This window comes from Peromyscus maniculatus, chromosome 20, assembly GCF_049852395.1.
Source record: "Peromyscus maniculatus bairdii isolate BWxNUB_F1_BW_parent chromosome 20, HU_Pman_BW_mat_3.1, whole genome shotgun sequence".
NCBI classification, from domain to species: domain Eukaryota; kingdom Metazoa; phylum Chordata; class Mammalia; order Rodentia; family Cricetidae; genus Peromyscus; species Peromyscus maniculatus.
This window is the reverse complement of record NC_134871.1, coordinates 72109984-72126073: the sequence shown is the minus strand read 5'-3', so window position 1 is coordinate 72126073 and position 16090 is coordinate 72109984. Positions and strand designations below refer to the sequence as shown.

At 50.1% G+C, this 16090-nt stretch overlaps 1 protein-coding gene across 1 annotated transcript; it reads right to left on the bottom strand.

Moving 5' to 3' along the window:
- Positions 1 to 3975: 3975 nt before the first annotated feature.
- On the bottom strand, positions 3976 to 6597 carry LOC107401800 (uncharacterized). Its single transcript, XM_076556909.1, has 2 exons — positions 5566 to 6597; positions 3976 to 4432 (listed from the first exon to the last, which is right to left on the bottom strand). Exon 1 carries the CDS (start codon positions 6317 to 6319, stop codon positions 5804 to 5806), a length of 516 nt encoding a protein of 171 aa, XP_076413024.1. The 5' UTR covers positions 6320 to 6597; the 3' UTR covers positions 3976 to 4432; positions 5566 to 5803.
- Between the last annotated feature and the right edge of the window lie 9493 nt (positions 6598 to 16090).

Sequence of the window (16090 nt, the reverse complement as noted above, 5' to 3'; positions counted from 1 at the left end):
GGTGCTGGGAACTGACCCTGGGTCCTCGTAAGTATCGAGTCTTCTCTTCAGGTCTTCCTTTCTTTTTCCTTCCTTCCTTCCTTCCTTCCTTCCTTCCTTCCTTCCTTCCTTCCTTCCTTCCTTTCTTTCTTTCTTTCTTTCTTTCCTCCCTTCCTTCTCTCTCTCTCTCTCTCTCTCTCTCTCTCTCTCTCTCTCTCTCTCTCTCTCTCTCTCTCTCTCTCCCTCTCTCTCTTTCTGAGACAGCATTTCTCTCTGTAACAGCCCCGGTTGTCCTGGAACTCACTCTGTAGCCCAGGCTGGCCTTGAACTCAGAGATCGCTCTGCTTTTGCCCCCTGAGTGCTGGGATTAAAGGCACACTCTTTCTTTCTTAAAATTAAATCTAAAATTTCCATTTTCAGTTACATATTTCATAGAGAGAGGTGTGGCAAGTGGGTCAGGGTTGAAAAGAACCAAACCAAATACAGGTTTATATACATCACTCTGCTTACACCTGGTTGCAGAGATGTCCCCATAGCAAGCACAACACCTCCAGCTGTGGGAAGCCCTATTTGCAGATGCAGCCCTATACACATTTCACACCCACAGGGGCCATACCTGTCTTTTATAATGTCACCCATGGGTTATGTAGATCAGTGATAGAACATTTGCCTACCATGAATGAGAGCCTTTGATCCCTAACACTGAAAAAAAAAAAATCCCTGGCCAACTACTATAGATGACAGATCTCATTTAACTGTCAAAATAATCCATAAGGTAGGTGCTATTAGCCCCCAAATAGAAGTAGCTTATCCAGAGGTCCTTGGTAAGAGGTGAAGCAGGAATCAGGTCGAGGGCTTCATTCTCGCACAGTTCCTGGGAAGAGGAAATGGGTGCGGTACCTGAATAAGCTATTGGTAACTGTTGATTATGTCTGTTCAAAACCTTGAAGAATATAGGGTGGAAGGATCTGAGGTTTAATCAGGAGAAACAATTTGTTAACAGTTAATTTTATTTATTTTGAGACAAAGTCTCACTACTATGTGGCCCTGGCTGCCTGGAACTTACTATGCAGATCAGATTGGCCTCAAATTCACAGAGCTCTGCCTGCCTCTGCCTATCTAGTTCTAGGATCAAAGGTGTGTGCCACCAGGCCTGGTGAATTTAATTTCTTTTTGGAGGTCAGAGGACAATTTCCAATGAGTCAGTTTTGTCCTTCAACCATGTGGGTTCCAGGGATAGAACTCAGGTCATCAGGCTTGATGGCAAGAAGCTTTGCCTCCTGAGCTATCTTGCCAGCCAGTAATCTGTTCATTAGTGTGACAGAGTCTTATTGTATCCCTGACTGTCCTGGAATTCATTATGTAGACTCACAAATATCTGCCTGCCTCTGCCTCCTGAGTGATGGGATTAAAAGCTACACCATAACCTGCTTTTTTGTTTTAAGATTTATTATGCTGGGCAATGGTGGTGAACACCTTTAGTCCCAGCACTCTGGAGATGAGGATCTCTGTGAGCCTGATCTACAAATTGAGTTCCAGGACAGCCAGGGCTACATAGGGAAACCCTATCTTGAAAAAGAAAGGAAGGAAGGAAGGAAGGAAGGAAGGAAGGAAGGAAGGAAGGAAGGAAGGAAGGAAGGAAGGAAAGAAAGAAAGAAAGAAAGAAAGAAAGAAAGAAAGAAAGAAAGAAAGAAAGAAAGAAAGAAAGAAAGAAAGAAAAAGAAAAAAAGACTTACTAACTTGGCATGGTGGCTTGGGAGACAGAGGCAGGAAGATCTCTGAGTTGGAGGTCAGCCTAGACAACATAGTGAGTTCCAGGACAGCCAGGGATACACAGGCAAACCCTGTCTCAAAACAAAACAAAATAATTTTTTATTTGTTTATTTTGATTTTATGTGTGCCTATATGTATGTTTAGACACCTACCATAGGCATGTAGTTCCCTGAGGCGCCAGAAGAGGGCATCAGAACCTCTGGAATCTAGGTTACAGAAGGTTGTGAACTGCCATGTGGATGCTGGTAACCCATGTGGGTCCTCTGCAAGAGCAGTATGCACTTTTAACCACTGTGCCATCTCTCCAGCCCCTACATTATTTTGGACTATTGTAGAATCTGTTCAAAATATACTCTTAAGGTTGCTGTGACCCCTTGGACTGTGAGGTACAACTGCAAAAGATCTTGTTGGGAAGTTTGCTAGCGGGTGACTAGAGGAGATAGAGCGGCCTGTATGTGCAGTTTACCAGCCTTCTAATGGAGCAGGCGGGGCTACGATCTGTGTGAGAAGCCATGAGGAAATCCTGGCTTTCAGGGAGAAATGCTCGGAGAGTTGCTAGAAACCAATTTACCAGCCCAGTTTCATTTCTAATTTTTATTATTAAAGTGTTCAAACATACTCAAATGTGGAACATGTAATTCCGTGAGCCCATACACATTTAATTCAATATTATAGCGTCTGTGACTCTTACTTCTTCTGTTTTCTCCTTTGAGACATTTCAAAGTAAGGAGGTTGTTTTATTCTACACTTCTGTATCAACGCTAGGTGATAGCCTCAGGGCCACGCTTACATCTAACGAATTAGCACTGATTTCTTGGCATCATAAAAAACTCAGCCCAAGCATGTGGGAGGCAGAGCCAGGCGGATCTCTGTGAGTTCAAGGCCAGCCTGGTCTACAGAGTGAGATCCAAAACTACACAGAGAAACCCAGTCTCGAAAAACAAAACAACAACAACAACAACAAAAACTCAGTTCAGCTGGGCAGTGGTGGCGCATGCCCTTAACCCAGCACTTGGGAGGCAGAGGCAGGTGGATCTCTGAGTTCAAGGCCAGCCTGTTCTACAGAGTAAGTGCCAGGACAGCCAGGGTTGGTACACAGAGGAATCCTGTCTCAAAACAAACAAACAGGGCCGGAGAGATGGCTCAGAGGTTAGAGCACTGACTGTTCTTCAAGAGGGCCTGAGTTCAATTCCCAGCACCCACATGGTGGCTCACAACCAAATGTAATGAGATCTGGTGCCCTCTGCTGGTATGCAGGCATACATGCAGACAGAACACTGTATACATAATAAATAAATAATTTAAAAACAAACAAACGAAACGAAAACAAACAAAAAACTCAGTCCAGGACCAGTGGGATGGCGCAAAGGGTTGACTGCCACCTCCTCAGTTTGATCCCCAAGACCCACTTGGTGGAAGGAAAGAACAGAACAGACTTGAAAACTATCCTCTGGCCTCCACATTCATTGTGTACACACACACACACACACACACACACACACACACACACACACACGGTAAATGTTAAGTAAATTTTAGAAAAAGCAGTAGAACACAAACTGGGAATGGTGACACACACATTTCATCCAGCACCGGAGAGGCAGAGGCAGGGGGATTATCGTGTGTTCAAGACCAGCTTGATCTATATAGTGAGTTCCAGGCCAGCCAGGGCTGCGTAATTCATTAGACCCTGTCTCAAAAACAAAAACTACAACCCAGTCTACATCTAAATGTTCTCAACGTCTAAAATATCTTTTGATGGTTGGCACCCCCAAATCTTGAACAAAAAGAGATCCCCATGTTCCGGTGTGGTCGTCTATATCCTCCCACCCTTGTGCGTCACTGGGCGCTAACACTGAAGTCTGCCCTCAACTCTACAGTTCTGTTTTAAGTCCCTTCTCATTTCCCCACAGCTATTGACTTATCTAGGTAATTGGGTCAGATTTTCTTAAAATCGTCCACATTTTACCAGAGTCTAGTTACTTCCTTCTTGTGTCGTTTAATATGTTTCTCCATCTCCTGCATTTCTCATTAAGAGGGGGCTGAGGAGTTGGTTCAGTAGGTAAAGCACTTGCTTGGCATTTAAACTTGATATGAATTCAGTCCTCCGGACCCAAGTGAAAATTGTGGACATGGTGGCAAGAGTGTAATTTCAGAGCTGAGGATGCAGAGACAGGACCTAGGGAGAGACTGTGGTTTATTAAAAAAAAAAAAAAAATCAGCTGGGCAGCGCTGGCGCACGCCTTTAATCCCAGCACTTGGGGGTCAAAGACAAGTGGGTCTCTGTGAGTTTAAGGCCAGCCTGGTCTACAGAACGAGTTCCAGGACAGCCAGAGCTACACGGAGAAACCTTGTCTCTGGTTTCCATGAGCATGAGCACCTGCACACATGTGATGTGCACACTCATGGCCATGCACACATGTGATGAATAATGGGGGTTTGATTTATTTCACGTTGAGCGGGTTGTGTGTTTCTTTTCTAGGCGACACTGAATGCTTCAGACTGCACCATGACAGCAGACAAACAGTATCTGGCTCTGTCACATTCAGTGACGCTAAGGTTCATCTGTGGACTCGGGTGACGGTATCACGATTCCCGAATTTCGAAGTCCTTTATGAATCAGCTGGGCACAGTGTACACATCTATAACCCCAGCACTGGGGAAACTGAGGCAGCTTGGGCTAGAGTCAAAAACAAGAAAAAGGAAAGAAGAAAGAAAGATGAATGAACGAAACAAAGAGAAAAAGAAACCTAGAGGAGACAAAAACAGAGACCAGAGATTGGGCTGGCAAAACGGCTCTGCATATAAAGGCACTTACTTGCTGCCCAGCCTGAGACCCTGAACTTAATCCTGTGTCCTATGGGGTGGAGGGGAAAACTGACTCCCAGAAGTTGTCCTCTGGCCTCCACCTGTGGCATGACAGTGTCCACACGCATTAGATAAAAATATAAGGAAAAAAGAGAAGGAAGAGGAGGACTGAGAGCCGAGGTAAATTGAAAGTCCAAGGGAGAGTTAGGTGTGGCGGGCGGCACATGCTTGTAATCCCAGCCCTTGAGAAGTAGAGGCACGAAGGGTAGATGCTTAAGGCTAACCTTGGCGATACAGTGAGTTCATAAGGCTATGTAAAACCGTCTCAGGGTTGGGGATTTAGCTTAGTAGTAGAGTGTCTGCCTAGCAAGCACAAGGTCCTGGGTTAGGTCCTTAGCTCAAGAAAACCAAAACCAAAACAACAACAAAAAACCCAACCCACCCAAATCCAGAAAGCACCTCCCTTGCTGGCATTTGAATCTCTCATCTCTAGCCCAACAGGGAACATACAAGTATAATTCTATGTGTGAGTAGGACCACTGGGAGCCTGAGAGAAGGGTCCCCGGCTCCCCTCTTCCCCAGGATAGATGAGCATGGCTGTCTCAGACAGAGACAGGATTACTGCGGTAAGATTGAGGTCATGAGGCTAAGTGAGCGCTTAGAAATTTCCAACACAAAACATCCGGGCAGAAGGTTCCTGGATGGACACAAAGGACCAGGAAGGATGTCAAAGCTTTCCCAGGGGAGGGAGAAGCCAAGAGCCCTCTGGTCCAAGGGCTGCCAGCCTCCTCTGTCGGGGCTGAAGAAGAGAGGTTAGGAGGCCAGAGACTCTGAGATAATCAGGAGTATGGGTGGAGGTCCAGAGTCAGGAATGGCCTCTGGACAAAGCATCTTTCCCCATCCTCTAGAAGAGGAGTCTGTCATATCCATGTGAACTGCAAAGGAGATATGCAAAGGTCTCCGCTGGAGGCTGAGTGGGACGGAAGGAGCCATGGACAGGCTTACCTTAAGGGCTGCAAGGAAGGCTCTGAGGACCCTTTCCAGAAGGTGCCGAGGAAGAGGTTCTGGAACCAGCAGGAGCACACCCAGAAACTAATATCCAAGGGGTGGTCCCCTGTCCCCTTCAGGACTTGGGGGGAGGAGGTGTCCACCTGACTCCGTCTTCACTCTACACAGAGCTTCTGTCTGAGGAAGTAACGCCAGTACCAGCTGAGCCATCTTCCATGGGACACATCCTCTCGTCCTAGATGATCAGACAGAGCCCTCGAGAAGCCCTCTGTCTCCTGAAGCAGCAACTACAGCCGCCTGTGGAGCCCCGAGGCCTCCAAGCAGTACTGTGGCCACAGCTGCAGCCGCTACCGCAGCCCGGGTGGGAGCTCCTCGGACAGGCCTGGGAACTGGAACAAGGGTAAACCGGGCAAGGTGAGGGGTGGCAGTAGGTCACAGGCGGACTTGAGCAGGGGACGCAGTAAGTATGGGGACAGGTTGAGGGAGGGCAGGCAGGGCAAGGAGGGCAGGAGCAGGTGCAGGGTGGGCCAGGGAGACCTGGACAGGAAGGGCAGGGACTTGTATACGAGGGACAAGCCGTGCAGGGGCAGCTGGGAGGGGGGCAGCTGGGAGGGGGGCAGCTGGGGCAGCTGGGAGGGCAGGACAAGCAGGGAGAAGTGGCTGGAGGCCCATGCCCAGAGGGCGGAGGGGGCTCCTGGTAGGTGGCCTTCTTGTTCCGAGGCCCCAAGCGCAGGCCCAGAGAGAAGTCCATTTGGCGGCAGGATCAGGCAGGCTGGGGGCTGGGTAGAAGGGAGGGCTGGGTGGATCTGTGGGGAGCAGGATTAAGTCTAAGAAACTCTGAGCCTTGCTGATCCTGTAGGGAGCTCAGACCTCCCCACCTGGCCCTTCTCTTCTAGATCTGGCAACACTTTCATCCATCCTCCCTTCTGCTGATGGTCCGTTACCCAGACCAGATCAGGACCAGACCTCAAATAGTTTGTGCTCTTCTCTCCTTCCTTCCTTCCTTCCTTCCTTCCTTCCTTCCTTCCTTCCTTCCTTCCTTCCTTTCTTTCTTTCTTTTCTTTTCTTTTCTTTTGTTTGTTGTTAATTTTTTCAAGACAGGGTTTCTCTGTGTAGCTTTGCACCTTTCCTGGATCTCGCTCTGTAGACCAGGCTGGCTCTGCCTCCCGAGTGCTGGGGTTAAAGGCGTGCGCCACCACCGCCCGGCTAGGATGTGCACTTTCATGCCAGCCAGCAGTCATTTGTTCACACCATTCCTGGCTGGAATGAACGACTCTTACCTTTCTTCCCTCTATTCAGTCACAAGGAATTTATAGCAGTTTTAGGCCTGGATACCTGCCGGAGTCTCTCTAGCCCTGTGGGCCAGAACTAGGGTTCAGGTTCTCCTCGTAAGCTCCCAGGGGTCTCAGGGAAACAGCCCAGCAGTAGAAGCATCCAGGGGACTGAGTCAGGGATGCTGCTGGAGACGATAGGCGTGTTAAAGATGCCTGGGTTCTGGGAGTTTCTGGAGTGAGCGAGTCTGGAGTGTGGGTGTGGGGGTGCCTGGCTGTCTATGAGAAACCAACAGCTGGCTTGGACAGCTATTATTTGCTGGCCTGTTACGGATCAGGGCTGGATGCTGGAGTGGACTAGATAGCTGAATCTTCCCGGTTAAGGAGGGCCCATAAAAGCAAGGAGGAGTGCAGGGTGGGGACGGGAGCCCAACAGGTCGATAAGTCAGCATTTCAGAGCGTGAGTGGGTGAGTGGTTATTCTCATTGTCATAGGAACATCGGATAAAAGTGGTTCACAGAGGGGAACCTAGATAGCACCCCAACATTTTCGCTGGATGGTCCTTAAGGATTCTGGGCAAGTTGCCAAGCCCTGGCAGAGGAGAGGAGCTGTCTGCGACTGAAAGAACCTAAAATAACCAGGTATGAATAAGGGTGCCTGGCCAGGCGGTGGTGGCGCACGCCTTTAACCCCAGCACTCGGGAGGCAGAGCCAGGCATATCTCTGTGAGTTCGAGGCCAGCCTGGTCTACAGACACCAAAACTACACAGAGATCTGCCCTGTCTTAAAAAACAAACAAACAAAAACATAAAAAGAATAAGGGAGCCCCCAGATTTGATCCCAGCACCACATTAAAGAAGAGGAGCAGGCAGAAGACATGGGTTATCAATTTAGAGCACTTCCTGCTCTTTTGGGGACCTGGGTCCAGTTCCTAGCACTCACATGGCTCATAACAATCTGTAACTCCAGTACTAGGAGATCTGATGCCTTCTTCTGAATCATGTGAACATTAGATATGCATATGGTACACACATACACATGCAAGCAGAACCCTCATACACATAAAAATAAGTAAATCCACAAAATAAATAGAAGGGAGAAGGGCTGGAGAAATGGCTTAGCCGGTAAAGTTCTAGCCTGCAAGCCTGGAGACCCAACATTCATCACCAAGAAGAGAGTCAACTCCCACAAGTTGTTTTACAACCTTCGTATGTATGCTGTGGCATGAGTGAGCACCCCAATGATAATATGTAGAATACAGGGAAAAGAAGAGGAAGAGAGGAGGGAAGGGAGGAGAGGAGAGGGGAGGGGAGGGGAAGGAAAGAGAAGAGAAGGGAAAGGGGAGGGGAGGGGAAGGGGAGGGGAGGGGAAGGGGAGAGGAGAGGAGGGGGAGGGGAGGAGAGTGGGGGGAGGGGGAGAGGAGGGGAGGGGAGGAGAGTGGGGGGAGGGGGAGAGGAGGGGAGGGGGAGGGGAGGAGAGTGGAGGGAAGGGGAGGGGAGGAGAGTGGAGGGAAGAGGAGGGGAGGGGAGGGGAGGGAAGGGGAGGGGAGGGGAGGGAAGGGGAGGGGAGGTTATAAGCCTGTCCTCTGCCTGCTCCCCTTCTTTAATGTGGTGCTGCAGAGCAGATCTGGGGGCTCCCTTATTCTTATTGGAGATTCCAATCCTAATGAGAGGCGTCTTCTGAGTAAGACTGGAAGGAAGTGAGACAACAAGCCATGGAAATTTCCAGTGGAAGAGCATTCCACAGAGTGCAGGACACAGGTCACAGGTCAGAGATTAAGGTGGAGAGGCCCCACCAAGGACGGCTTGTGAGTCAAGGTAGGGACTTGGATCTTTTGTTTTGTTTTGTGTTTTTGAGACAGGGTTTCTCTGTGTAACGTTTCTGACTGTCCTGAAACTCGCTCTGTAGACCAGGCTGGCCTTGAACTCACAGAGATCCCTGTCTCTGCCTCCCAGAGTGCTGGGATTAAAGGCCTGTGCACCAACCGCTTGCAGGGACTTGGATTTTACTCAAGTAAAAAGGAATAACCACAGATGGTTTGAGATAACAAAGTCTGGGGGGCTTCTTGTTGCTATTCTTGACCCTGTTAGAACTTATTGTTACCTATTTTTTAACTTGTTTTTGTTTTTTGAGACAGGGTCTTCTGTAGTTTAGGTAGCTTCAAAATCATTATGTAGCTAATGACCTTGAACTTCTGAACCCCTGTTTTGACCTCCCCAGTTACAGGATTATAGGTACTAGCGGACTAATATAACCATCTGGTAAACATCTTGGCATTGTCTGATACAACTGAACCTGAGGGATGTGGTGGAACATGCTTATAATGTTTGGGAGCTGAGGCAGGAGTATACACTGCCTGTTCGAAGTCGGTTTGTGCTACATACCCAAAACCCTGCTTCCAACAAAGCAAAACTAAAACCAACACCAACAAAAAAGAAAATTGAACATACGGTTGGACTCAGGCCACTATTCTCCAGAAACTGTCATGTGCAAAAGGGCCAGAGAGATGGCTCAGAGGTTAAGAGCACTTATTGCTCTCCCAGAGGACCCGAGTTCAGTTCCCAGCATCCACATGGTGGCTCACAACTGTCTGTCACTCCCATCCCAGGGGATCCAACACCCTCTTCTGGCCTCTGTGGGCACCAGGCACTCACATGGTGCACATATATGCAGACAAACAGCCTATACACATAAAAATTTTAAAGGTGAAAAAAAAAAGTCTCACAGAAAAGTTGAGCAAAACAAGACACAAAGGAGTTACAGAGTTACACTACTGTTCTATTACCAAAGCCCAGGAACAAGGGAAATGGAGCCAGGTATGACTGCAAATTCGATGCTTGCCCTTGAGAAACTGAGGCAGGGAGATTATGAGTTTGAGGCTAGCCCGGGCTATACAGTAAGTAAAAAAAAAAAAAATTGAGTTGTTTAGAGACACTAGGTGCTAAGGCAGGACTAAAGGAAAAGGAGGTTGAGGATCCAGCTCAAACCCGTTAAAGGTTTGCCATGCAAGCACAAAGACCTGAGTCTGGTCCCCAGCACGTGGTGGAGCATGCTTACAATTCCAGTACTGGAAGGCAGAGACAGCTGTATCCCTGGAACCCACTGGCCAGCCAACCTAACCTACTTGGGAAGCTCCAGGTTATTGAGAGACTCTGTTTTAAAAACATAGAATGGGAGTCAGAGGGTGGTGGCGCACACCTTTGATTCCAGCACTCAGGAGGCAGAGGAAGGTGGATCTCTGTGAGTTCCACACCAGCCTGGTCTACAGAATGAGTTCCAGGACAGCTAGAGCTACACAGAGACACCCTGTCTTGAAACACAAATACACACACACACACACACACACACACACACACACACACACACACACACACTTATATACACACATACCACACACACATACACACACATATATACACATATGCACATATACACACATACACACATACATACATACATACACACACACACACTCACATACACATTTATATACACACATACATACACATATGCACATATACACACATACACACATACATACACATATACACCACACACACACACACACACACACACACACACACACACAAGACAAAAAGAAAAATACTCTTCCTGTGCTGGGGAATATAACTGCTGGTAGACTGCTCACTTGACATATATAAAGCCCTGGGTTCCCTCTGGTCTCTATCACCACATAAACGGTGCTGCATACCTGTAACTCTGCATTCAGGACCAGACGTTCAAGGTCATCTAAGGCTACATAGCAAGTCCAAGGCTCGTTTGGGACCCTGGAGTTAGACCTGTCCTAGTCTGTATACACATCTCTCCCACAGACCCTGGGGACAGTGACCTCTTTACTTCTGGCACCTGTCAGTGCCTGGTGTCTATAAGATGATTAATAAATGCTTGCTGCGTTAGCTTGTACTTAGTTCCCAAGTCTCTTGTCCCATGGAGAGAGAAGTGGGAGGCTGTAACAGGCACAGAACGTCGGCCATGACCAGGAGAGCCCAGGACTGCCAATACCCGGGTTCTCATCTTGGCTCAGCCGTGTCCTCGAGTGTGACATTGGGCAAGTCACACAGCTGCTCAGCTCCCTCGTCTATAGACTGAGGATGATAACTGTGAGCTCTCTGGATCCCATTGGTGTGGATTAAATGAGATTATGCACATGAGATTATGTGGGCACACAGTAAGTGCTCAACAAAGGGCAGCTTCCTGCAAGTCCCCTCTCCCCTTCCCCACATCTTCAAAAAAAAAATCTTCAGATGGCAGGCAGCCAGATATCAAAGAGGACTGTAACGGGTGGACCCACAGGGTTGGGGTCCCTTGGTTTGGGTATCTAGATGTAGTTTGGCAGGAGACTGGCAGAGATCTGACAAGGGATGGGTGAGCTGAACCCAGGCTGTTGGTGGGAGTTGGCAGAGCAGGAGGAGGCCTGGGTCCTGGGAGTTTCCAATCAGGGGAAGTCCCAGGTGTGGGTGCAGGGGTGCCAGGCTGGCCCCACCCAACAGCCTGGCCTCAGGGGATGTGGGCACAGGTAGAAAAGTAGGTCAGAGCAGGGATGGAGCTTAACCCCATTGGTCCCATGACCTCTGCCACCTCCAGAGGAGGCATGGTCACAGAGAGGCCCATCCCCTCCTCCAAAGGGCCCTCCATTCTTTTCTTTTCTTCAGAAGGAAGAACTGGAGCAACTGGTATGTAGCTCCGTGCTGGAGCCCATACTAAACACAAGGCCCTGGGTCTGATCCCAAGCACTGAATTAAAAAGAAGCAGTTGAAGGAAGACCCTTAGAACTTGGGTACCTGGGCAATGGATGGAGGCGGAGAGAGAAGATCCTCCCTCCCCTAGGCAGGTTCTGTGCAAAACAGACAGCTGCACCCGCCTACGCGCTGCTGGCAGACACCTGGAGCGCTCACCTCATACACACTGCAGGGACTGTGGAGGCAGACAGGGTAGCTCCAGGGAGTAGGGCAGGTCAGGGCTGGATCTGCAGGAGGCGGAGTGTACAGGGAGGAGAAAGCTTTCTCCCCAGGAGGCTCCAGCCAGGCAAACGCAAGATTCTTCATGCTGGAGAATTTGCCAATTTGGAGCCTTGATTTCTGTATGGTAATCTCAAGCCTAAGCCTGTAATTCTTCCCTTTCTGTGTCTCGGTTTCACCCTTTAGGACAAGGAGAAGGAATACACGAAGTCATTCCAGCACAGCATTACCATGTGTCCTAGGATCAGCTTTGGCCATGAGGAGGCTTTCACTGTCCCTTCTTCGTGGCGTATTGGACACGGGGGTGGCATAGGAATAGGGACCCCCTCTTATTTTTATCAGAGTGATATGACTGAGATCTAAGACCTCAGCCCCAGGATCTTTGAACATACTCTTTCATTACCCTCCTCTCTCCCTTTCTTCTTCCCAGAAAGCTCTCGTCATGGGCTGGGTGTAAACACACCCTTCTTCCTGCAGCACTTCTGGTCCTGATTGCCCTAGTTAGTTAACACCTGACACCTCCAGCAGCCTTGGAGCCAACAAGGGCAGGGACCATATATAAGTCTTCCCAGGGCTTAGCATACTGCTTAGCACATAGTCTGTTCAATACGAATTTGCTGAAATCATGAACGGTATCTGCCAGGAAAGAAATTCTTAGAGCAGTGCAGAGCAGCCCTAAAATGTTAGGCTTCAAAACCAAGGCGTTTATTCTACACAGAGATCCGGACAGCCCTGGGGCTGGTGAGGACCTTCCACATACAGACTTACACACCAGCGGAGCCAACCAGCTGGCGAGCACAGACAGACCCGGTACAAGGGTAAAACTGAACAATCACCGAGGCAGGGCCAGCACCAGCCTTCGCCCAGGGCACCTGGAGGGAGGAGGTGGGCAAAGGAGGGGAGGAGGGACGAGGAAAGGACACGTGTTGTACAAAACATGTTTTCATCATGTTCTCCCCTGGTGCCCTGGTCTCCAAGGCCCTCTAGTACTTCTGTGCCTTAATGATGTCCTTGGGGATTGTAACCCAGCTTCTCCCAGCCCCCACAGACATCTGCCAGCAATCTCTGAGTGTGACATAGGACATGCCTGCAGGACCAGGCTGAGCATGAGAAAATGACCCGCTCAGTGTCTTGATGTTGGTGGGAAGGGACAAGGGTGAAAGGTAGGGGTGGGGTAAGAGGCCAGGAAGGCATTCCTGAATCTTCGCCCTGTAGCTACTCCTGCTCTTTGCTCTGTTATGCCGGTTGTAAAGGGTGGCTCAGCAGCTGGGAACAACTTGCTGCTCTTCCAGAGGACCTGGGTTCAGTTCCCAGCACCCACATAGTACAACAGGCTATAATTCCACTTCCAGAGGAGCCAATGCCCTCTTCTTTTTCAGTTTTTTCGAGACAGGTCTCTTCATGTAGGCCTGGCTGTCCTGGAACTCACTCTGTAGACCAGGCTGGCTTCAGACTCAGAAATCTGCCTTTCTCTGCCTCCTGAGTGCTGGGATTAAAGGTGTGTGTACCACTGCCACTGCCACCAATGTCCTTCTCCAGTGTCCGCTTCTGACCCTCACTGTCACTGAACACACACGGTGCACACACACACACACACACACACACACACACGCACGCACGCACGCACGCACGCACGCACGCACGCGCACACACACGCTCATAAAATAATAAGCATTTTTTTAAAAAAAAAAGGGGTAGCAAAGGAAGAAGCATGGTCCTAGGACCCCCAGGATATCACTTTCCTGACCTGCCACAGTGAGCAAATGGAGCACCTACCAATCGAGCAAAGCCTGGAAATAGGCTTAACCTCAGGGAAAGAAAAGGGAGCTGAGTCCCCTCCACCAGGACGAGGAGGGAAATCCTGGACAGAATGCCACTCAGTTGCAAGATGGGGAACGGAGGAAGGGGAGCATTTGAACTCCTCACTCTGCTGTGCGTTTATCTTTGTATCACTGGGACCTGAGCCTAGGCTTTTATACTGCTAACCAAGTGCTGTACCAAAAAATTGAGCTAGCCAGCCCTGTTTTCCTTTTTTTTTTTCTTTTTTTCTTTTTTTTGAGACAATATCTCACTAATTTCCCCAAGCTGGCCTCTCTCTCTCTCTCTCTCTCTCTCTCTCTCTCTCTCTCTCTCTCTCTCAATCTCTCTCTCTCTCCTTTTAAGCTTTTTAAATTTTACTTTGTAGGCATAACTGTTTTGCCTGCCTGAATGAGTGCCTGGTCCCCAAAGAGAGCAGAGTTGTAGATGGTTGTGAGCCTGTGTGGGTGCTGGAAATTGAACCCTGGCCCTCTGCAAGATTAGCAAGTAAGTGGTCTTAACTGCTGAGTCATCTCTCCAGCCTCAAGGCTTAAATGTGTGAGTCTTCTGCCTCAGCCTCTTGAGTAGCTGGGATTACAGGCCTCTGTCACCAGGCCCTGCCTGCTGTGGCCAACTGCTTCTGTTACAAACCCCAGTGGTTGGGTCTTGGTTAGGGGCAGAGACAATTACTGATAAGAGAGGCTGGTACCGGGCAAATATTCCTGGTCATCACCTCTCCATCTCACACTCCAGTTTTTGGCTAAAACAAGGAAATTTCACGTACGTAATTAGTTATAGTAACCAGGGTGGATAAAAGAACAAACACCGGCCGGGCGTTGGTGGCGCACGCCTTTAATCCCAGCACTCGGGAGGCAGAGCCAGGCGGATCTCTGTGAGTTCTAGGCCAGCCTGGGCTACAAAGTGAGTCCCAGGAAAGGCACAAAGCTACACAGAGAAACCCTGTCTCGAAAAAAAACAAAAACAAAACAAAACAAAAAGAACAAACACCGGCCACAGACAAAGAGAGACATATCTACAAATTAAGACAAAGGGGGAAGGCAGGAACAATGGAATTTTAGACTCACTGTCCCTTTGAATGCTTTCCCATACCCCCACCCCCACCCCCATTAACTTCTCCATTCCCATCACTGCCCCCAGCTGCAGCCTCGGAGCTCCAATGCTTGGTCTCTGGGTCAAGGCCCTGAAATCCTCTAAAGGTGAAGGGAAGAACTGAGGGAAGGGAGAGCCGGTGGAGAGAGCTGAGCAGGGTGGTGCCTGGGTCTGTGTCCCAGTGCCTGGGCAGGAAGGGAATGGTGCCCAAGCCTGGTTCACGAGGACAGGAGACTCATTCACTGTAAACCAAGTACAGATGTGCTGGGGTGGGGTGGGGAGGGGGATTAGGGCCACATTCCCAAACCGCAGCTGGGCCCGCCCCTCCTTCCGCCAGCCACCACCAGGGCAGGGCAGGAGGGGTTAACGTCGCAGCCTCCTGGCAAGGTCTCTGCCACACAGGCAGTTCACTATCCCACCCCAGCCTCAATGCCAGGGTCCAACTCCCTGACACGCACCCCTCCCACACTGCTGAGAGCTGCTCCCAGGGTAACCAGCAAAGTCAACAGCAGCCAGGCCACCTGGGGACAGAACCCTGGAGTACCTATTCCCAGTTCTTCCCAGCCCTGGAGTGAAAAGGAGCGCTTGTCTGCACCCCATGACGTCTCTGGTCTCCTGGGATAGCCACCGCGTGCCTCCTCTCCCCCCCACCCCAACCCTCTTTCACCTGATAGTGGCTACCCAAAGAAGTCTTTCGGGGGGGGGGGGGGGAGGACACCTGGCCCCGAGGGTAGCAGCAAGACCAGAGCTGAGTAATGCCAGGGTGGAAAATGTGATGTGACCGAGGAGCCCATTCCCCAGGTGCTGGCCACCCTGGGGGTGCTGCTGGGGATGATCCTGTGGACTAGTGCCTGGCCCGGCCTGTCCAAGGATCCTTCTCCTCATCCCCCTGGGGGAGTGCTTCGGTTCTGTGCACAGACCTTGGACTCCACTTTTCTCTGGCTCTGTGCTCTGTGGGATGAGAGCCTGTCAGTCTTGGCTTCTCTGAAGTCAGAGGACGTCCCTATCAGACACAGACACTGGCTCTGGGCTTCTAGGGACCCAGCAGCGTCAACAACATTCGTGGCGCATCTACCAGGCAGCCAGGCAGGCCTCGCTGGCTGGGCCAGACACACACCCTCGCCTGGGCTTTCTCCCTCACACCCAGCGCAAGGCTCCTCCCAGTCCCCCCCACCCCCCCAATGTTCTTTCAGCCCTCCTCCCAGCCTCTCCCCCTCCAAATCCAAGCCTAAAGGTGGGGACAATATTGGCAGCGAGAGACCCACGCGCCTTAACTCCTGGAGCCGACTGCAGGCGGTGTGAGAGGGAGGAGGTCTGGGAACCCAGTTCGCAGCACCCTCAGGACCCCCAGGAGTTAAACCAGTTT